At 34.8% G+C, this 23,754-nt stretch overlaps 1 protein-coding gene and 1 long non-coding RNA gene across 2 annotated transcripts in view; one reads left to right on the top strand and one right to left on the bottom strand.

Moving 5' to 3' along the window:
- Positions 1-2,188: 2,188 nt before the first annotated feature.
- On the top strand, positions 2,189-23,566 carry LOC119082713. Its single transcript, XR_005088696.1, has 3 exons — positions 2,189-2,380; positions 8,961-8,970; positions 23,556-23,566. It is a non-coding gene; the product is annotated as an uncharacterized LOC119082713 (long non-coding RNA).
- The window catches only part of LOC119082711 (phosphatase Herzog), a 61,290-nt gene continuing 40,527 nt past the window's right edge, over positions 2,992-23,754 (bottom strand). Inside the window, exons 2-5 of the mRNA XM_037192287.1 lie at positions 12,991-13,229; positions 7,276-7,457; positions 7,016-7,169; positions 2,992-3,247 (exon numbers count right to left, since the gene is read on the bottom strand). Coding sequence (XP_037048182.1) covers positions 3,074-3,247; positions 7,016-7,169; positions 7,276-7,457; positions 12,991-13,229 — 749 coding nt within the window. The 3' untranslated portion in view covers positions 2,992-3,073. The remainder of the gene's footprint in view (positions 3,248-7,015; positions 7,170-7,275; positions 7,458-12,990; positions 13,230-23,754) is intronic.

The raw sequence follows: 23,754 nt of genomic DNA, 5'->3' as shown, positions 1-23,754 counted from the left end.
TTTAACGAAATTTTGTAAAATTTAACGAAATTGTGTAAAATTTAACGAAATTGTGTAAAATTTAACGAAATTTTGTAAAATTTAACGAAATTTTGTAAAATTTAACGAAATTTTGTAAAATTTAACGAAATTTTGTAAAATTTAATGAATTTTTGTAAAATTTAACGAAATTTTGTAAAATTTAACGAAATTTTGTAAAATTTAATGAAATTTTGTAAAATTTAACGAAATTTTGTAAAATTTAACGAAATTTTGTAAAATTTAACGAAATTTTGTAAAATTTAACGAAATTTTGTAAAATTTAACGAAATTTTGTAAAATTTAACGAAATTTTGTAAAATTTAACGAAATTTTGTAAAATTTAACGAAATTTTGTAAAATTTAACGAAATTTTGTAAAATTTAACGAAATTTTACTAGGGGTCGTTAAGTTTTACAAAATTTATAAAGTTTAGCGAAATTTTGCCAAATTTCAAAGTATGGAACATTACTCTTCAAATGGCTTCATCTTTGTCATAATCTTGCATTTTGACCGTTGCAGAAAGATGGGCTTTGAGAATTATCTATTTGAGAAGCACGAATTTGGGCCGGACTGGCCGGACCGGCGGTTTTTTTAAAAATTTGCGTGAGAGGTCAAAAGATCAATAAAATAGCGTGGGATCACTGTAAGTCAGGCTAAAATTTATAGGTATGAACGACGAATGCGTAAATGCATCCGACGGAGCTTTGCTATGTTAAATTAGGCTTTTTACCGAAATGATAAATAAACAGAAAAATATAAAACAGAAACTGAAAAATAACAAGAAAGCAAAATACAAAAAAACGTTGAAAATTGTGCTCTTTTTCGGATAAAAATTTATTAAAATAATATTTTAAATACAATATATTAAACACATTTTTAATTAAAAAGGACAAAAAAAAATACCTAACCACACTCGCACACATCACTCACTCCATTTTATCCGCATTCAATGTTTCATTTCATTTAAACGAAAAACAAACAAAAAATAAAAAGCCAATCACTAACGAGAGAAAAATAACTTTTCTTTTATAATAGAAATTGATTACGAAATTAGATAAAAGAATTTGTTTAAATTAAATTAAAATTTAAAAAAAAATATTTTTAACATTTTTCTTCTTTTCCTCGTTTAAAAGTTTTTTTTTTTACAATTTTATTTTGTTTCCATTTTTAAATTATTAATTATTTTATTTATACGAACGAACACAACGTGAATTTTTATATTATCATCCATTTTGACCATGTAGAAGGGAAATACTTTTCATGACATAATTTTCTTTCGGTTTTGGTTTTTTGCTAAAAAAAAGTTTTTTCTTTTCAGTTTTATATTTGCATCATTTTGATTATTGGATTTAGTTTTATACATCGCGTCTTGAATCATTTTCCTTTTCCTTTTTGTATATTTAGTTTTTTTCATATATAAATATTAATAATAGTTTTTTGTTGTTGCTTTTTTTTAGTAAAAAAAATATGTTTTTTACAATTTTATATTTCCACACTTTTGTTTTCTTATTTTCATCCTATCCACAACAATTTCTCTTAGCCCCGAGAACCTGTGCACAAATACCATTCCCTCATAATTTCGCGGTCATATTAGAGAACGTCAGATTTTCTGAACAGAAAATCCGAACGAAAACACAAATGGAAACGTAAACGAAAAGTGCAAGTTTGACAGATTCACGCCCTCACTTGGAAGGGCTGACATTTAGGGTTTAGCAAAATGTCAGGATTCGGCACATTTCAAGTGAATGCGTTCACTGAAAAATAAACTAAATTCTAACTGCAAGGATTTTAATTAAACAAAATGCCATTGTGTAGCGCATGATCTCAGGAGTCCGGCAAACTAATTGCTTTCTAAATCAAGACAATATTTTCTGGGCGATAACACTTTGATATCATCAATACAAACATCACACTTTCAAATGCTTATCGCTCGGCATATCTATTGTAAGGTACTGAAACAACAGGTGACACACCAATTGCGTCAGTGGCTGCGAAGTTTATATGAAAAAGGCAACTTAACAAGAAAACAAAATTCTGAATTTTCCAAAAAAATATTTTCTTCAAGTTTAGTTCACGCACAATCTGATGTAATGAGTGCGTTTATCAATTTCGGTGTCACCCGCCTTTATGGCTGTCTTGCCCTCTTCTTTCAGAACCTTGATCTATTGGTCCGATTGAGAAAACAATTAGTTTGCCGGACTCCTGAGATCATGCGCTACACAATAACATTTTGTTTAATTAAAATCCTTGCAGTCAGAATTTATTTTTCAGTGAATCTGTCAAAGCAGCCCTTTCCGTTTGCGTTTCCGTTTGTGTTTTCATTTGGATTTTCTGTTCAGAAAATCTGACGTTCCCTATTGTTACATTACCCGTTACGAACAACATTCGTTGTGGTTCTTCATCTTTTAGTTTTTGTGGTCACATGTCCTTAACGAGAGTATCATCCCAAGTATTATCTGCCGTCATATTTCGAAGCTCAAATCGATGTAAAAATGAAAGTATTGGAAAATATAAGAGTGGCGAGTTTGAAGTATCTAACCGTCAAATTTTCGACTTGTCAGAGACGCCAGACACTTCCAACGAAAATTTTATTTTTCAATTGAATTTTTAATTTATCATTTTTACACTGTTTGAAGCTTTCTTCGATATGTGACGATATGTTCGTTTAGCACAAGTGTCGTTTGTTTTCATATCGGGTATTGATAGGTTTCACACCGCGAGATTATGAGAGACTGATATGTACACAGGACCTTAGTCTATCCGTACTCCTGTGGATTAAATCAGTAAAATATTATTCTTTTGCTTAAAAAATGTACACAAACTATTCATTATTACATTTGATTATTAAAATAATATGCTTTTTGTATCATGCGTTCATAATTTTACTTTTTTTTTGTTTATTTTGAATTTTCTCCAAAAAACATTTTTAACTTCTTTAATTTTATACAATTTTCTTCACCGTTCTTGCTCTTCCATTTGATAATTCAAATTCAATTATTTATATGTATGTTTCAAAATCTTAATTAATGTAAATTATGTAGGATTCCCACTGTTACGTGTTATCGATATCGTTTAGATTGGGCGGACTTCCGGTTTGTTGAATTGGTTGATTTGAATTACATAAAACGCTATATACTGAGTCTACTTTGCTTAACTTTTCGAATAATGGAATCAAATCCAGCAGTTCGGAGTCAGTGGTATCGTCAAACCAGGATTTTACGGGTACCTGCAAATTTATTAGCAAAACAAAATTTTGCGTTTTTAAGTAGATCGGTTATGGCATTGGTTTTATACATAAAGGAAATTTTATGGGACTAACGAATGGCAGAAATTCAATCCTGTCCTCCTTTGTCCCTCATTCCCTCTTTCTAAAAATTTTCAACACACTCTCCGACGAAGCCTATTTTCGGGCAATAAATTTTTTGAATTTTGACGAATTTCTTGAAATATTATTTTTTGAGACACTCGAGTAATTCAAGAAAATTTGCAAGAACATGGGCTTCGCTCTCCGTAGATGTTCATTTTTTTCAATATTTTTCTCTTCTTTGCTAGTCAAATTGCTCCTGTCTAGTCGATGGGTTTTAAGGATATGTATCAACACAGATGTGTAGGTAACTGTAATTCAAAGTCTCACAGCTCCCAGACTTTTCGGTGCGTTGATTGTAATATACTAACTGTTAGCAATACAGCATTGAATCACATGTTTTCCCTGCTGTAACGAGACTAGAAAAGCTCACTTCTGTTGTCACTACACATCAGGGTATATTTTTGGGACAATGTTTTCCTGTCTTTTCCCACAGTTTTCGATGTTTTTCAAAATTTTGAGATTTGACAAAAATTGTTCGGGCTCCACAAACAAGCTTTAATGAAGGACATCTAGCACCGATAATATTTATGTTCTATAGTCGGTTCATTGCAGTTTGAGAACACTTCATTAGATCAAAAGGCACCGAAAAAATGGAGCAAAAAATGTGGGACATTCAAAGGTGTTCAGAAATGAAAAGGCAAAAATTGAGGGAAAATTCGTCCTGGCAACCTGCAATAGAAACTGTGCGTTAATTTTCAAGTTGCCAAAATCGACCCACTCCGTTGCTTCCAAAGCCTTTTTTTAATTGAAAAAGACGACCCGATTCCCTAATCAATTTTACCCAATTATAACGGCGAGTCAAACTTATATATGAGCACAACAACCTTCTTATACATCGAACACAGATATTCTTAATCTGGGTGTTCGATCGAAAAGAAAAGCCCCTTCAATTAATATTGATTAAAATTAACTGATACAAATTGAGAAAAAAAAATTGTTTTCGTCAAACCAGCTCCAAGCAGTCGTATGACCTTGATGGTAATAACCAAAACAATTATTACATCCAATTAACATCGACATGTCTGTCACAACATTAAAATAAGGGAATTGTTTTTCGATTGAAATCGTTACGAATTTATGATGATTGTTTATCGCAGCGGTTGCGTCGCGTCGATGGTTCGGAAATAGTTCTAACATTTTTGGTTTGATAATAAAAGGTTGAATTCATTGCCATTCAAGAATTAAAGCTTGAAAAAAAAATCTAAAAAGGCCGTTCGGGTATGGAAAGTTTGTTTTTCTTTGGTTTTTCTGCCGATATATCCAAGTAAAAATATCAACAATTTCATTGGACGGCAAGGACGGGAGGTTTACATCTGTTATCAACAACATCAACAAAAGTGGACAGGTAAGTTTGGAGCTAACGTGGTCTTATAAAGCAAAATGTTTGCTAAAGCTGTTGAAGTGAAAGATTTTGCGTCAATCTGTTGAAAATACTTCTATCAAATGAAGTAGTAGATTGGATAATTACATGGACCGGCGATATGCTTGTTGTTTGCAAGCAAAGTTTTTTTTAAGTCGTAAATCCGTTGAAATGAAAGATTTTGCAAAGTAATTCAATCAAATGAAGTAGTAGATTGGATAATCACATGGGCCGGCAATATGCTTGTTGTTTGCAAGCAAAGTTTTTTTAAGTCGTAAATCCGTTGAAATGAAAGATTTTGCAAAGTAATTCAATCAAATGAAGTAGTAGATTGGATAATTACATGGACCAGCGGTATGCTTGTTGTTTGCAAGCAAAGTTTTTTTTTAAGTCGTAAATCCGTTGAAATGAAAGATTTTGCAAAGTAATTCAATCAAATGAAGTAGTAGATTGGATAATTACATGGACCGGCGATATGCTTGTTGTTTGCAAGCAAAGTTTTTTTTTAAGTCGTAAATCCGTTGAAATGAAAGATTTTGCAAAGTAATTCAATCAAATGAAGTAGTAGATTGGATAAGCACATGGGACGGCGATATGCTTGTTGTTTGCAAGCAAAGTTTTTTTTAAGTCGTAAATCCGTTGAAATGAAAGATTTTGCAAAGTAATTCAATCAAATGAAGTAGTAGATTGGATAATTACATGGACCGGCGATATGCTTGTTGTTTGTAAGCAAAGTTTTTTTTTAAGTCGTAAATCCGTTGAAATGAAAGATTTTGCAAAGTAATTCAATCAAATGAAGTAGTAGATTGGATAATTACATGGACCGGCGATATGCTTGTTGTTTGTAAGCAAAGTTTTTTTTTAAGTCGTAAATCCGTTGAAATGAAAGATTTTGCAAAGTAATTCAATCAAATGAAGTAGTAGATTGGATAATTACATGGACCGGCGATATGCTTGTTGTTTGTAAGCAAAGTTTTTTTTTAAGTCGTAAATCCGTTGAAATGAAAGATTTTGCAAAGTAATTCAATCAAATGAAGTAGTAGATTGGATAATTACATGGACCGGCGATATGCTTGTTGTTTGCAAGCAAAGTTTTTTTTTAAGTCGTAAATCCGTTGAAATGAAAGATTTTGCAAAGTAATTCAATCAAATGAAGTAGTAGATTGGATAATTACATGGACCGGCGATATGCTTGTTGTTTGCAAGCAAAGTTTTTTTTTAAGTCGTAAATCCGTTGAAATGAAAGATTTTGCAAAGTAATTCAATCAAATGAAGTAGTAGATTGGATAATTACATGGACCGGCGATATGCTTGTTGTTTGCAAGCAAAGTTTTTTTTTAAGTCGTAAATCCGTTGAAATGAAAGATTTTGCAAAGTAATTCAATCAAATGAAGTAGTAGATTGGATAATTACATGGACCAGCGATATGCTTGTTGTTTGCAAGCAAAGTTTTTTTTAAGTCGTAAATTCGTTGAAATGAAAGATTTTGCAAAGTAATTCAATCAAATGAAGTAGTAGATTGGATAATTACATGGACCAGCGGTATGCTTGTTGTTTGCAAGTAAAGTTTTTTTTAAGTCGTAAATCCGTTGAAATGAAAGATTTTGCAAAGTAATTCAATCAAATGAAGTAGTAGATTTGATAATTACACAGACAGGCGATTTTCTTGTCGTCTGTGATTTTAACAATAGCTCGACCAATGTTTCATTCACCAAAATTGTCTGCAAATGAAAAACGCTGCGTTCAACAAACAAATAACTTGAAACGCTTTAAAAAAGCGATAAATTCATTTGCGAAATGTAATGCAATTGTTATCCGCGACAGTTCTTCAATACGTAAGGCGTGGCTCGCCCAAACAAATGTAAGTGAACTGAAGAATGTATTCGTCATTCACGTTGTATTATAACGTTTGCGATGTGTATATTATCCGTACGCAAATGTTGTGTGTGAATCATTTTCATTTGGTGTTATTCAACAAAAATCATCGACAACAGTTTACAATTTCAATTACATAAGCCCGAAATGAATGGAAAGTATCAACAACGAACAGAGAGAAGAAAAAAAAACCTAAATAAACAAATCAAGGCCAGTGATAAACTAATCTCCTGTTATTTGTGTCGCTTTGTACATTGTTACAGAGAATGCCAAACAAATAACAAACATGAAAAAGACTGAGAACAACATTTTTATATCGACAGAATCATATGGAATGGATGGTATGGATAGAGACGTAATGTAAATTGTCAATTTATTAAAATGATACTTACAGCATTATCTGGATGGAATATGTAGCTCGCTGGCGAATTATCAACGATAACTATTTTCTGTAAATCTCTACCGAGTTTATTTAAATCTTTAACGTAATTCCCTCTATGATAAACACATGATTCTCTAAAAAGTCTGGCTCTAAATACATTCCACCTGAAATGATATATCACAAAAAGAAAGAAAGAAATATTTGATTAGTGAGTTCGTTGTGCAAGTTTTCATTGTTTTTTTTTTCATTTTCAATTTCAAATCCACTCACTTATCTAACAAATCGGCTACAGGATCTGCATATTTGGCTAACGAAGCGGTGAACAGTACACATTCGTACAGTTCACCCATTTTTTTCAAAAATTCGTCGACATGGGGTCGCTTCAGTACGTACACCTGATGAACTGTACCATCAATTTCTACGGGTACTATAAAATCAGCGTTTGCAATTGGCTGGAAATAGAATGTTTTTCGTTAAAAAATTTTGTTGAAGAAATAATTGGAAATTAAAATTAGTTGAATGCAGACTAGAATGGTATAATCAACCTCGAATGGTATAATCGGATAAAATAAATAAATAAAAACTTATGGAATGGTATGATGGTATAATAAGCCCTGGTTTCCACTAACGAAAAGAGCTATCTGTTTTGTCTACGTTTAATCTTTAAACAATAGAAAAGGGGCGTGGTATAGGTAAACGGAAGCAAAACCGAGGGTTATTTAAGACTTGAGGCTAGATTGAATGGTATGATGGTACAATAAGACTTGAATGGTATGACGACTTTAAATGGTATGATGGTATAATAAGACTTGAATGGTATAATCAGACTCAAATGTTATAATAATGGTATGACCAGATTGAATGGTATGATGATATAATAAGACTTGAATGGTATAAGAATGGGATGACCAGATTGAATGGTATGATGGTATAATAAGACTTGAATGGTATAATAAGACTTGAATGGTATAAGAATGGGGACTAGATTGAATGGTATGATGGTATAATAAGACTTGCATTGTATAATCAGACTTGAATGGTATAAGAATGGTATGACCAGAATGAATGGTATGATGGTATAATAAGACTTGAATGGTATAATAAGACTTGAATGGTATAATAAGACTTGAATGGTATAAGAATGGGATGACCAGATTGAATGGTATGATGGTATAATAAGACTTGAATGGTATAATAAGACTCGAATGGTATAACAATGGTATGACCAGATTGAATGGTATGATGATATAATAAGACTTGAATGGTATAATAAGACTTGAATGATATAAGAATGGGATGACCAGATTGAATGGTATGATGGTATAATAAGACTTGTATTGTATAATCAGACTCGAATGGTATAAGAATGGTATGACCAGATTGAATAGTATGATGGTATAATAAGTTTATTGTTTAAATAATTGGAATACGTGGTTTATTTATTTATTTTATTATTTTTTCCGAACTTTCGCACACAAACTGTGAGCTTCATCAGGGATGACAATAATAATGGTATAATAAGACTTGAATGGTATAATAAGACGTGAATTGTATAAGAATGGGATGACCAGATTGAATGGTATGATAGGATAATAAGACTTGAATGGTATAATAAATAATAAGACTTGAATGGTATAATGAGACTCGAATGGTAAATTAATGGTATGATGATATAATTAGTTTTAAATGGTATAATCATAGAGGAATGACATAATCAGATAGCAATGGTATAATCAGAGAGTAATGGTATAATCAGACTTGAATGGTATAATTGTGTAAATAATGATCTGTTGCAATTTTTTTAAAGAAGTGTCGAGGAAAATTCGAAATTTTCGTTCTGTTCAAAGTAATTCCATTGCCAATGATATCATTACTTTATAAATACTCGTTGTGAGGGTCAAATGAAATTAAAAATTTGAACTTAATTGAATTGAATGCTAGGCTGTGTTGTAGAGGTTCTTTTTTGTATAGTGTTATGATGCCCGCGTTATCAATAAAGACGAAAATACAAAACAAATATTAAAAAGTTTAACCGAACGCCAAACGTTACATTCATAAATGTTTTTTTTTTTTTAAATATTTGTAGCTGATAACAAAATAATCTTATCAGACAAAATGTACTTCTTTTCACAAAACAAAAATTTCATACCCAACACTCACATATACATGAAACTTTGCCGTATTCATTCGATATGTTTTCAGTGGTAAATTTTTAATTTTAACTCACTGGCAAACTTTATATTATGACGGGTACACCACTTTATCATTATAACTTTGCACACAAACATCAAGGTTCGGCGGTAAAGTTAGTAATTTGGTATAAACGACATAAAGTAGCCAGACACCGAAAAACTATTTACTATAATGTTAGTGCTGTGAAAGCTGTCTAGTCTAGGCACATGGTGCACAATAATGTTTAGACTACACTGTCGTCAAGCTTGCTTGCAAAACTTTAATTGGCAATGACAAATTGCATTTTCGAAAATGATTTACGTACGAAATTTCTATTCTGCTCATTATTCATTCATTCAAGTTTCTTTGCAAGGATTTCTGTTCCGAGTTGACAGACATCACTTTATACGGTTTCCATTAATTTCTAAGTTGAATACTTCTACTGCTTTTGGATAACAATTTGTGTTCGATCCCTAAAGTGCATCCAAATAATGTGGTTGCTGCATTTCTATGGATTTTGATAAATTGATGTTTCACTCAAGTCTGATTTTTGTGGGAAAGATGTAGAAAGACTTAACATTTTGCCGGTTATTATGACTTGTCAACTTAGGCACACCGGAAAGTGCTAAGGGAGTCGGGAATACCTCCAAATAAATTTCTAAAAATCAAAAATTTGAATTCTGATTTTTTTAAATTTATTTGGAGGTATTCCTCGACCCCCTTAGCACTTTCTGGCGTAACTGAATTACTTGCTCGAGCATTATCCCCTACTCCTCCTTCTTCTTCTTCTTCTTTTTCAATAGTTTCACATATTGATATCGCATCTACTCAGCAAAGCAAGACACGTTAAGCCAGCAATGAGTTCTGTAGAATTAGGGAAATCTTTTGCACAAAATTTAGACTTTTGGAGTCATCTGCTAGTCGACAACGTAGGCAATAATAAGGGATGGATAAGCGTTATCTAAATTAGAGACTCCAATCAAAAATATTCCATAAATCTCAGAAGTGCATCATCACCGTCATCATGCATTTTGTTCTAGGTGGCACTGTTGAAGTGCAGTTATTCATAAAAATATTATTGTCCACGAAATCGAATTGATTGGGCTTACGCTTATTTTATGCTTAAGAGTGATATCGCCAAATCTTCAGGTGATTGGGAAACACGCGGTCCCCCATTTTAATGAGTGATAGCTCGTTGGATTCGTCTTTCAATTCTAGGAAACACGTGTCTTTCACTTTTTCTTAAAAAAATTTGTTTTCTGTGAAAAGCGCTCAAAAGTGAAGACATGCCAGAGGGTACCGAAAACAGTTTTTCGGCAATAACTCAAGAAAAATTATTTTAAATGGTTATAATGTTGTACGATTGTCGGCCTTGAAAAAACCTACAGGTAGAGTATACGCACCGCTTGGTGCTAGTTGATCCACTAGAGTTATGACTAGAAATATAGTGAATGTTTGGAGAGTCCGCCTTCTCTGCAGCTTCGATGTACCACGGAACTGAGTATGGGGTGTTGTAGCTGGCCTCACTTACTATCGTTGCACATATAAATGAACCCAGTACTTTTGGGCTGCAAGCCTACAGAAGTCTTGAAAAAAAAAGTTGGTGCCAAAATGCAGATTTTTTCCTTCTGTCTGAGGGCCCAACTGCCAGAACAGCGTCTGGAACGGTACTACGGCAATCATTTTTTATTGTCTACTATTCTTTCACCTTATCAATAGAAAAACGCTTCGCTATGTCGCGAATATATCAGATCCACTATTAGTAATATCAAGAGAAAAATCATTAAAGTTTTCTCCGAGGATTTTAGTCAAATTAAGTGTTAGCGTATAGCAAATGACCTCAGGACTCCGGAACAGTAATTAGTTTTTCAATTGGACCAATATTTGCTACGTGACAGGAGTTTGGAAAACCGTTTGCTCCCACTTGATCGTATCGTTTTTCCAAACTCCTGTCGCGTAGCAAATATTGGTCCAATTGAAAAACTAATTACTGTTCCGGACTCCTGAGGTCATTTGCTATACGCTAACACTTTATTTGACTAAAATCTTCCGAGAAAAATTTAATGATTTTTCACAAGAATTACTAACACTGGATATGTTGTAACGACCTATATTCGAGTCAAAGTGAAGCGTATACGGTAAGGGAATAGTAGACGATACAAAATTACTCACGTAGAACCGTTCCAGACGCTGTTCTGGCAGTTGGGCCCTCAGACAGAAGGAAAAAATCTACATTTTGGCACCAACTTTTTTTTCAAGACTTCTGTAGGCTTGCAGCCCAAAAGTACTGGGCTCATTTATATGTGCAGCGATAGTGGATGAGGCCAGCTACAACACCCCATACTCAGCTCCGTGAAACAACGAAGCTGCAGAAAAGGCGGACTCTCCGAACATTCACTATATTTGTGGTCATAACTCTAGTGGATCAACTAGCACCAAGCGGTGCGTATACTCCACCTGTAGGTCTTTTCAAGGCCGACAATCGTACAACATTACAACAATTTAAAATAATTTTTTCTTGAATTATTGCCGCAAAACTGTTTTCGGTACCCTCTGACATGTCTTCACTTTTGAGCGCTTTTCAAAGAAAACAATTTTTTTAAAGAAAAAGTGAAAGACACGTGTTTCCTAGAATTGAAAGACGAATCCAACGAGCCATCACTCATTAAAATCGGAGACCGCTTGTTTCCAAAGTTAAAAAAAATCACCTGAAGATTTGGCGATATCACTCTTAAAAGAGCAATAATTAAGCTTTGAATAACCATTTACCACTACAAGACCTGATACTGCGGACGTCAGTGAAATTTAAACAGAAATTTGTTTTGGCTGTTTTTCAGCTGATCCACTCACAACAACAAAAGTGATTACTCCTTTTACTGAGAAATAATTACACGCACACGTCTGGAACATTATACAGACGTACTTTGCAGTTTTATTTATGTGAGTGGACCAGCTGCAACAGATGCATGCCTGCCTAAGTATCACCGACGTCCTCTGTAATACATCTTTTAAATCTGAAAATTAAATAGGTCGGACTATGAACTAAGGTACGTCACAATAAAATGAGAGTACAATTTGAATATAGAAAGGATATGTCACGGAGCACGCATCAATTTCGATAAATTTACCAGCTCTATCCGGAGCAGTAACAATTTCAGTGTATAACTTAAAAATATCTTTCAAGCCGAAGATGAACGGAAAGGGATAAATAAATTACATGCTTCGCTAGTCATGAGTGCGTCATATCGTTTTCCGCCTGGCACATTCTTCTAGCTACATTCTTCATTGGCCTATAGGTGGTTTGACTCTGCCAAGCAAAATAATTTCTTTGAAACGTTTCATTCGTTTTTGATAATGCTCCAGGTAGAAAGTGTGTTACTTCAATCGAGTGGAAGCCGTTCGTGTAGTTAAATTTTATATGTGCGAGGATATAAAGGGGGCAATTCAAGTATTTAATGATGAAACCATTCTACAAACAGAGAGAGAGAGACGAGAGAGAGAGGGAGGAGAATGTCATTAAAATATTTGACTTGGTTGGCGGATGGGAAAATAAGTGTGAAAATGAAGAAAAACGCTATTTTGAATAAAACAAGAAATTTCAATTTGACGAAGCAAGAAACAATATTCTGCCAATTGAAAATTCCTTTTTCTTTTTCTTATATCAACAAAAATTTGCGAAACTCATCAAATTTCCGTCGCTCACCTCGTTCAAACGTTAACGGAGAGGAAAGATGAAGGTGGATCAGAAAAAAAAAATGGAAATCAATGAAACACCCGTCCAAATGGACGAAATAGTCGCGGAAATATGCTCACCTTAAAACTACTATGCACTAATGTTTCGTCCAAATCTATTACCATACACTTCTTATGCATATCTTGATGTCGTATCTGCGGTAACAGGTGTCGGTGTCGACCCTGCAATGTTGACACCGATTGGCCACTGTTAAATACTGGCAAACCATTTTGTGTTGTTTTTGTTCGATTCCGTCGCCAACAACAGAATATCGATTGAATTATTCCCCGTTGTGGTGATTTCAGACTTTCAACGTCATCTGAAAAATAAAGGAACATTTGTTGGGTTAGTACAATTCAGGAAGGAAGTAATATCGATCGGCTCCACTATACTACATTAAGTGATGGATATGAAAATGTACTTTCATTTCGGAAATGAAATGTCTCCAGTTTTGTTGTTTTACTGTTAATGGACATGGTCGGGTCTATACGATACGGATTCATAAAGCGACACTACACGTAAATACAATGTGAGACTACATTGCAATACGGAACTTGTGTTTGGCAAATCGATAAGATGTTTTAAAGGAAACGTATTGTGATGGGCCGGAGATTTCGTGGAATAGATGAACGTAATGATGTAAATTTCGTTTTCGCCTTAGGTAAACTAATTTCAAAGATTTGAAGATAATTTTCGCTCCGGAAAACTACGTTGCTTGTATGTCAGAAATGGCTTCATTTCCCATCACAATCGATCCAAAGTTTTCAGTCCAAGTTGGGGACTCGAAAGAGTCGGTCTCCAGGACAGACACGTAAAAAGTATTTCTTGGAAAATGTAAAATTGTTTGCTTGGTATTTTGATGTGAATAAAATGGTCTTTGAAGAAAAGTGGTTTCATTTTACCTTTGTCTGATTCAGGTGACGCCACGATTCCATGGGGTTCCGGGATCTCATAGTCATCTGTTATCGACAACAAGAAATATGTAATCAATGAGCTCTGACTAGAGTTTTGCTATACAGCAAAACAATGTCTCAACTAATGAAGTACAAGACTTTGTTCTAAGCAACAGTCATAAGCAACTTTAAACAAATGAAGTATCACATTTAATGATTGCAATGGTGACACGGTAACAAAACATTTAATTTGTTGAATCAGAAAGCAGTCACAGGATATGACAGCATATGCCGCATGTAAAATCTGGACAAACACATACATATTCTTCAGATAAAATCGATTAAGTCAAAGCGTACCCAATTCGTAGAGACGAGGTTTCAAGTTTCGGTTCAAAGAGGTCGACCAACCGCTAACTGCTACATATCGCCTTGTTTTTGGTGCAAAATAATTTAAGCCTGAAATTTCAGCAATATTTTGATTAAGTCGCTGTTAACAGTAGAGCGGGTGTTGCTTGACAAAGATAATCTTAAGAATTGGAAGGTTGCCGCGTTCCTTTACCGAACAATAATCCATAACAAAATGAACTATGTCACAGCGGTCGATAGATTCTCGAAGGTTACATCTCAGCTTAAATTATTTTCTAACGAAGTCCATACAAGTAAAAAAAACAAACATAGCTAACGCCGACCCTTACGAAACACCTATTCGTATCAAAGGCCTTTTCTGTGAAACTCTTCATTTCTTTTGCTTCATTCTCTGCTGAAAAACTATTCTCCCTTTAAAATCACTTGCATTATCTACTCTTTTCCTTGTTATCAGTTATCATATCATACACAAATAAATTGCCGGAGGCAATATAGACAGCCTCGTACGAAGTCATCCTTCATAAATTCCTATTTAAACAGCTATATATCGCTATATTTACCTATAAATAAACATTTCATAGATGAATAGGCTATTATATAACTCTGCCTGCCTGTATATAGCTCAATATAGGTGAATATAGATATATATAGATGTCCATATATGGAATGCCTGAAACACCCCACACACATAACAAATTATTTCCATGTTAACAGAAACTCTCTAAGCATCATTTTTCCCAGTTTATATCACTTTTATTGAAATCCAATATGGCCACCGGCAGCCATTTTGTTAGGAGACCGGAAATTTTACCGACGCTTTACATTCGTTAATACCTTTCAAACAAAAAAAAATTCATGAAATTCGGTCAAAATTTACTCGAGATATTGACAAAATACTCCACGTTCACTGTACGGCCGAGTAGCCAGATAAGAAGAGCTCACTCCAAGAGACCTATCTCACGCTCCGGTGTTTATAATTTCATAAATAATTTCCCTGATTGGTACGGTCAATACCTATCTAATAAAGCTAAAACAGACGAAATATGTTCAAATGTGGCCGACCTACAAGCAAAAACTGCTTGCCGCCCTGTGTCTGGTTCACACCAAGGGGTCTAACTCACGAGTCGGTCATCCGATTTCTATAAACGTTTTTTTTTTGTCGATCGGTATTGTAAAAACCTTTCATTTGATGTATCATTTACGAGTATAGCGTTTAAATGTCCGGAGTTATCTTCGAAAAATCTTCGTAAATCACTTATCGGGCCCCAGCTCGGGAGAGGTCGACCCAAAATCACTCATCTTCGAACTTAGCCTCTCTTTTGATACTAAGAAACGGGGAAAAAAAAATTTAAAAATCGCATGTGTTTTACTCAAGTTATCGTGCAGACAGACGGACATTTTTAGCCCCGTACGAAGTACAAAGGGGCTTATAGGATTACGATGCCGTGTGTAATTGATGGAATTCGAAGCAGACGGTAAGGGCAAAGTGTTTGCCTATGTTCATAGATGACGAATCCGCAATAAAAATTTTGTCTGTCCGTCTGTCCGTCACGTCGATATCTTGAGTAAATCAAATCCGATTTCAAAAAAAAAAAAAAAATCACTGAAAGATAGTCAAAATAGTGAGGCTAAGTTCGAAGATGGGCATATTTAGGTCGGCCCTTCGTGAGTTAGGGCCGCCTAAGTGCTTTAAGGTCTTTTGGGGATATTTACGGCAAAAAAACGATGGAAATGTAAATGAAACGGCAAAAGATAGGTAATGTCGATACCGATCCAGGAAAAAAAAGTTTATTAAAATCGGGTGAATGGACCGTGAGTTAGGGCCCTAGAAGTGAAAGGCTACTCGGCCCTAAGTGTATTTTGCATATAACTCGAGTAAATTTCATCCGTTTTTCCTAATTTTTGTTTCATTTAAAAGGTAATTGAACATCGAATAGAATGTTGTTGAAAAAAAAATTAAATTTGGGTCCTTGGACTAAGCCCGCTACACGGCCCTAAGTGTATTTTGCATATATCTCGAGTAAATTTCATCCGATTTTCCTAATTTTTGTTTCATTTGGAAGGTAATCGAAGGCCGAATATAATGATGTTGAAAAAAAATTAAATTTGGGTCGTTGGACTAAGGCCGTAACTAGGCCTTAGGCCTCTCAATAAATTAAAATTTTAGGTCAACTTGAAATTTGTGTTACATTTGAAAGGAACGTCGTACGGGGCTTCGTAATTGCGCTATGCGCAATTTGTAAGATGTACACATTTCATAATAATTTGACTTCAACTAGGGTGACAGACGCACTAGGGTCACGTGCGCAATAGATGTACGGGTTCCTACGGGGCTCAGTCGCAGCAAACGCTCCGACTGTTCTGACGGCTCGTTTTTTCATCTGATTTGGCATCCATGGACAACTACAATAGGTTCCCACTTACTCAGGGAGTCCAATTCGACGTGTTACAAACGTATGCGTAAACCTATAAGACCCCAGTACTTCGTACGGGTCTAAAAATTTGGTAACTTCAACAATGGGCTGACATTATCAAAGTCAAACCATGAAGAGATGAAAATATCTGCTCTTCCCCAAAAAGATGTTTCGTTTTCACATAAAAATAAATATCGAAATTTGAGGGAAAAGGAAAATTGCAAAAGTTTTTGCGTTAAATTAATGGATTTTCGAGATAAGTATGTGTAAGGTAAGGTAAATTATTAAATAGGAAACGTTGTAATGAACACAAAATCGATTCGTAGATGAAATTGTGGCAATAAAAGTGCTCCAACGAACTTTCGTGTAGTGAAGCAAATCTTCTAAATTTATTGTCACTCTGTAGCGCTTCAAAAATGGAATTGAATTAATTACTAAAAATCAATGCGCATACGGTCGAAGCAATTAAATAATATTTTCGCATTCAGTCCGATCAGATGACAATAACTTTTATTAACCACCCAATTCTCGCATTGATTCAAATTGAAAAACATCAAACGTTTTTGTGCATAGAGAATGGAAATTAAACTACAATTCTGACTCCGTGCAGTATCCATAGTTTCAACCCGAGTTCAATTAAACTAATTGAAACGTAAAAAGTTCATTGTTCCACATATAATTAAATATGGTTCCATCGTGTTTGAGTTTACATAAAACTTTTCACGGTACACAGACACAGCATCGACGAGCTAATTCAATTGTTTTGGTTTTTCTGTGACGTACGTTCGTATATATACAATACGTAACGGAAAAGTTAACAGGACGTATTTAATTAGCAAGATCAACCTTTCCATACACCGGAACGGTGCACACTATCCATCGTCCCTTGTAAAATTCATGAAAATTAAATAACATCTCGGCAAAAGGTGCCCATAAATAACACCTCAATCTCAGATACGACATGCAAAGTGTTAATAAATTTACCGTGAACACTTTCAAAATCAAAGCAATTTTACTTTACGACCGAAAGTTGCAACAAGACCGCTATAACCGTAATCAAATTGTTGCAAGCATTGATGTACTTCCCTTTTTACCACTATGAAATGCTGGCAGTTGGAAAACTCAATGAAATTTGAATCGATTTTCATTCGACTTTTGTTTCTAAAACAGAGAACAGTTTAGGGAGCGTCCATAAATTACGTAACGCTTTTTCAGTGCTGTCATCAAAATGAGATCTTAAATAAATCGACAAATTCGCGCTCTGCAAAGTTAAAGCTATGTTATAGCCCCTCAAAATACCCCCTTAATCATGTCCGGAGCGATAGCGGAGGACTTGACGCAGTCTAACTTCCAAAAAAAGAACGAAGAAAATTTTTTGAGACGCGGCAACTATATATAGGCGAGAATTTAAGTTTCTTTCCTTTGGCCTGTATCACCACAAATCCTATTTTATCTTATTCGCGCTTCAAATACGAGCAAAACGAGCTATCACTCGACTATGTAACTTTAAAATTGCCGGAGATACATCGTTTTGAAGTTGGTCATTTTGATAGAAAATGCTCCAAAATAACGTTTTCCAAACAATCAAAATCTTTCAACATACTCTGTATGTTTCTATCTATCTGTCTATCTATCTGTCTATCTATCGACGGTCGATCTCGGAAACTAGTCAGCCAACCTCCATGAAATTTTGCAGGAGTCTCAGGGTGGGCATAGAAATGAAAATGTGATACGCCATTACCCCAGGAAAAACAAGAATTTTGTTTTATTGGCCTCGAAGTGGTTTCTGAGTGTGGTTTTCGAGGGTCGGGAACGCAATTTCGGCTGTAGCTTAGCTGTATTGAAACCTACAGAGGCGTGCGACCCATCAAATGAAAGGTATTCGTAACACGATTCGAACAAAAAAATCGGGGCAGATTCGTTTGAGCTAGAGTGATTAGAGTGACCAAATTTTGAGCTACTCGAGCGTAGGATGAAAGGACTAATATTTTTTTGGGTTATGAGAGATAGAGAATTACTTTCTTCGGCAAAGTCTCCGAGTTTTACGAGTAGAAAAGAAGGGCATTTGTGAAAAATGTCGAAAGTTGGAAATGGGTGGGTCAATTGGGGTTTTAGAGATATTTCTTGAATGGTGGCAGATAGAGAATTACTTTCTTCGTCAAATTTTCGATTTTCGTCAAATTTTCGATTTTCGTCAAATTTTCGAATTTCGTCAAATTTTCGAATTTCGTCAAATTTTCGAATTTCGTCAAATTTTCGATTTTCGTCAAATTTTCGAATTTCGTCAAATTTTCGAATTTCGTCAAATTTCGTCCAATTTTCGAATTTCGTCAAATTTCGTACAATTTTCGAATTTCGTCAAATTTTCGATTTTCGTCAAATTTTCGAATTTCGTCAAATTTCGTCCAATTTTCGAATTTCGTCAAATTTTCAAATTTCGTCCAATTTTCGAATTTCGTCAAATTTTCAAATTTCGTCAAATTTCGTCCAATTTTCGAATTTCGTCAAATTTTCAAATTTCGTCAAATTTTCGATTTTCGTCAGATTTTTGATTTTCGTCAAATTTTTGATTTTCGTCAAATTTTTGATTTTCGTCAAATTTCCGAATTTCTGTTATAAACTGTTATAAAAAGCAGTGTTCTGCAAACTTCTAAAACGACTGATATCCCAACAAAAATCTCTTCGAGAAAAGTGTGACGCAGTCTTTGAAGTACAATTTCTAAAATGAATGATATCGCTAGATATCGCTTTCAGCTTCGTTACGCAAAAATTAAATTTTACACCCAATTTTAGTTCAAACAAGCTGGCTTAGTTTTTCTCATCATCTGCCAAATAATTTTTACCAAAAAAAATTTGACTGGAAACAACCAAAATTTAACCAAAAAAATCTGCGTCGCAAAGTGGCAAATGTTCGGGAACAGACCAGCAAGAAAATTTATCTGCCACATGCGAAGAAGAGATTTTTGTTGGGATGGGGAAATAGAACAAAGTTTTAACTTCTCATTGCGCGTATGTCTCGAGTTGCTTACAATTCAATTTTGATGACAGCACTGAAAGGGCGTTGAGTAATTTATGAATGATTCCTTAGATAAAACCCACAACACTGTAAGATTCCATGGGTCAGAGATGTTATATGTAAGTGTCGCAGACTTCTTGTATATTTACAGTATACGACTGCGACATCAATTATTATGATTTGCGAAATAAAAAACGTCTCTCCTCGTAACATTATTTTATTCACACTGTGTCCTCGGTCTCCTAGGAAATGAGGACGAAAAAATAAATTGGATTTTGTAAAAAAATAAAATAAACTTTTAACCGCCTGTGGTTGTACAGCTTACCAGCATCTTTGTTCTTTATGATTTCGTTTTTTTTTCTTCTGTCCGTTCGTCGATAAACTTTGGATGTTAATAATAAAACAAAAACTAGCGAAAGAACATTAAACAATCTATTAAATCGCACCCCACGGCCTGGTGTGTTTATTTGACCTATTTCGTTGGAAGCAGAAACTTTAGACGGGACATAATTAGCCACCGAAAAGGATGATGTCTGGCCACAATCAAATGGCTAATAACCTTCACCCTTCCATCAATCGTAGTGGATGACTTTAAGAAGAGAGTGCGAAAAAAAGGGAACATCATTGATTCATTAGCCACACTTCAGTTCGTTCATGTTCAGTCAAATGCACATCACGTTCGCTCGTATAACACAATATTAAGTGCTTTATATGGTTCATTTACACGTTAAATAATCGGTTCACTCACACAAAAGTGCGACACAAAGAAAATTGGCTCACAACTTTGATTCATAAAATTGGAACGCTGACTGTTCGAAACGTTTATCGGTTCTATGTTAAAGAACTGTCCAATTAGTCGTTGAGTAAAAGCCAATTAAAATCTACCTAAAACAACAACAAACATCGAATGCTCCCCTTCATGCACCGCAATCATTTTACTGCACAATTAATCAAATTGGTTGTCAGGAATTTAATTGAAAATGGACACACCTAACGTGAGTGTCTCCGTAATGCTGGCAATTTAACACATTGTTCATTATGTGCACAAAATTAATCCCTTTGGGTTGCTGGAGTAAACAAACACGCATGGACACTGCCAATAACAATTATGCTTTCCCAGTCAATAAATCAATTTTTGGGTGGAATATTCGTTGGACGATTCAGTCAATGAATAGTTAATTGCGGTTCAAGGTCATTAGACAAAATAATAGATTTGCACTCATTGTGAATATTAATGATGTTGATCTTCAGTCTTCATCTTATTTATAATCTCTCTCTCCCTTTCTCTGCACATCTTCTGTTTAGAGAATCCGAAACGTTTACTACTGTTGATCTGACGATTGGATGTGATCCAGTCACGCAATAGCTAAGGATCCTGTGTCAATTTGTTATGTCAGAAACTTTATACAAGTCTGGACTGACGACCACGATATGTCTGCAGTGAGAGCTGTAACACGTAGTGCTTAGACGGATTTAAGAAGCTTTTCCTATTGGAAAGCGAAGGGAATATGTAATGACAAGTCTGAACTGACGACTACGATATGTCTGCAGTGAGAGCTGTAACACGTAGTGCTTAGACGGATTTAAGAAGCTTTACCTATTGGAAAGCGAAGGGAATATGTACTGATATGCTATGAATATGAATGTCGCCAGTCACGACCTCCAAACTAGTTAAAGAGTGTAAGGATAACTTGAACCTCATGGGCCAAACCAATTGTATATGCTTAGCCTAGGTTTTCGGACACTCTGCTGTGGAAAGAAGTGAAAGAAGGCTCTTCAGCCGTTGTTGACGGTCTAGAACCGTATATACCTGTACCCGCTCTGCCCGAAAGCTTTAATCGAATTGGTTTTGGAAAAGCATTCGGAAAGCTGGGAAGCATACGAAGCAGGTCAAACAAAGCACTTTTTCACGAGGCTAAATGCGAAATAGGTCAAGGATTTGCTCAACATGAATCGGAATCACATCACAAGAGTAGAAGGTGCGATAACCGGATATTGTGGGTTGAATCGACACTTTCGCAACAGCATATGTGAATGTCTCAAATTGCTTTAGGCGTGACTATGTACAACCTTCTGAAGTCTCACTTCGGGATCTGTCATCCTCGACGAGTTCTTTCGGGCGACCGGAAGGCTCACCAGATATGTATTTGGATTTCGTTACCTTATAGTCCCATCCATATAATCTAAGGACAAACCTTCTCTCACACGTCTGCTATGAGCGTACTGTTGTAAGACTTCCGTATTTTTCCTTGGATGTTTAGCGTATCAGTGTGAGTTACGTTCTGCCCTCACAACCCATTCTAACTAAGACCTAACACAAATACGTTGTCTTCATTCGCAGTGTAATTTGGCGAAATTTACTGCTCTAATAGCATCCAATATTCGTGTGCAATTGAAATATATTTTAAAGGAATGTCTATAAAAAGACACCCCACGACATTACCACCAGAACGGATAATGTCATTAAAGTGAATAGGGTATGACACATTGTTCCGCACTTTTTTCTTTAAATAATAATTTCAAGGTGATGGAAATAGCACACTTTCAGCAAACATTGCATGCTCATAATGCTTTGTTGTACACCGTATTTATACACGTTTGTCCGCAAATATTTGCCCTTGAATTAAATAATTCAATTTAATTACATAAACTGAGTAGGGTTACAACATTACAATCAGTGGGACATGCTGGAAAAAAAAGCGAAACTCTCTCATCAAAATAATGTTGTAACAGCTAAACGTAAAGAACCAGCCGAAAACAAAAAAACCAAATCAACAGTCCAGGCATTTCACTCTATAAATAATACATCCGAAGTACATCCACCTCCATATTCGACATCGTTAAAGTACGAAATCCAATTTATATTACCGCAAATTGTTAAATATCACAAGAAAAAGGTCAATTAAAAGCCCTACCAAACGGAACAGTCATCAAATTTATGTTGCTCGAACATGCAACAACGTACACACATTGTATATGGAAATGCTTTTTCGCCGGAACATTACAGTACCCAACAATATGGACTTTACCATTATGGCTCTGGTTTAAAAAGAACATTTTTTATTCATTTTATTTCGGATTTAGATTCACAGCACATAGAATTACGTATAGACTGTGTGCACTACTGGCAACTAGAATTTAATGCCCAGTTTAAAGTGATTTATTTCCTAATAAAATTTGTTTTAAACGAACGAGAATAAGTTATACTGCGAGTATGAGAGAGGATTTCTTTTATTTCCTTATTTATTTATGAAAACCTAAAATGTTAAAGGGCTGGCGATAAAAAAATAATAGCGAAGCGAGTGTAATAGTGTTGGCATTTAGTACGTGATAGTAAACAGACCTTTATCACGGCTCAAAAACGTACATAGTATTATTTATAAAGGTCTTGCATTCACATTTACGTTAGAAACGTTCTACTGTTACGATTCTTTAGATGTGTAGTAAATGGTTGGACACTGAAAGAATGATTAGCAGAACACGGCCGGATACAGCCATAAACTTCAAACCTATTAAGTAGTTTTGGGTCTCAAACTCTCCGATTGTAAAACTAATTTTACCGACCACGTTTGGATTGCAAACGGAAAAAATGCGGAAAACCGGTTTTGAGCGAGACAGGACTCGACTTCTGGCAGCAAGACAACAAAATTAATTAAAATTAATTAATGGAAACGAAATGCAGTCGTTCAAGCCTTCTGCTACTTTTGAGAATAATGTCGTACTAAAGTGTCTAGTAAAATTAAAATTAAGTCCAACTTAACGTTTAAACAAAAAACCTTTGGCGGGAACATTCCAAAATAAAAATTACCAAAAGAGTAACAAGGAAACTAGGTCCCACGACATGGGTGGGTCTGGTCAAAAGACGTTGAAACAATCTCTGATTTTAACATCAAAACTCCACTCTCGAAATTAAGGCCATCAAATGCATAAGCGCAGACACACTGGTTAAAAACGAGTGTGAAAAACGACAATGGAAGGTATAGATTGGGAGATAGTACCACGGGAATATGGCAAAAATTTTCAAATAATTGACATTTCTACCTATATCGTAAAACAGAAGATGCATTGTGACTGCTGATGACTTAAAATTCATAAGCCGAAATTGATGACGCGAGAACGTGACATTCTTCGCAGATTACAAGAAAGTTTTTGAAA

Source organism: Bradysia coprophila, unplaced genomic scaffold (genome assembly GCF_014529535.1).
Source record: "Bradysia coprophila strain Holo2 unplaced genomic scaffold, BU_Bcop_v1 contig_476, whole genome shotgun sequence".
In the NCBI taxonomy this organism is placed as follows: domain Eukaryota; kingdom Metazoa; phylum Arthropoda; class Insecta; order Diptera; family Sciaridae; genus Bradysia; species Bradysia coprophila.
This window is presented reverse-complemented; position numbering and strand designations above follow the sequence as displayed.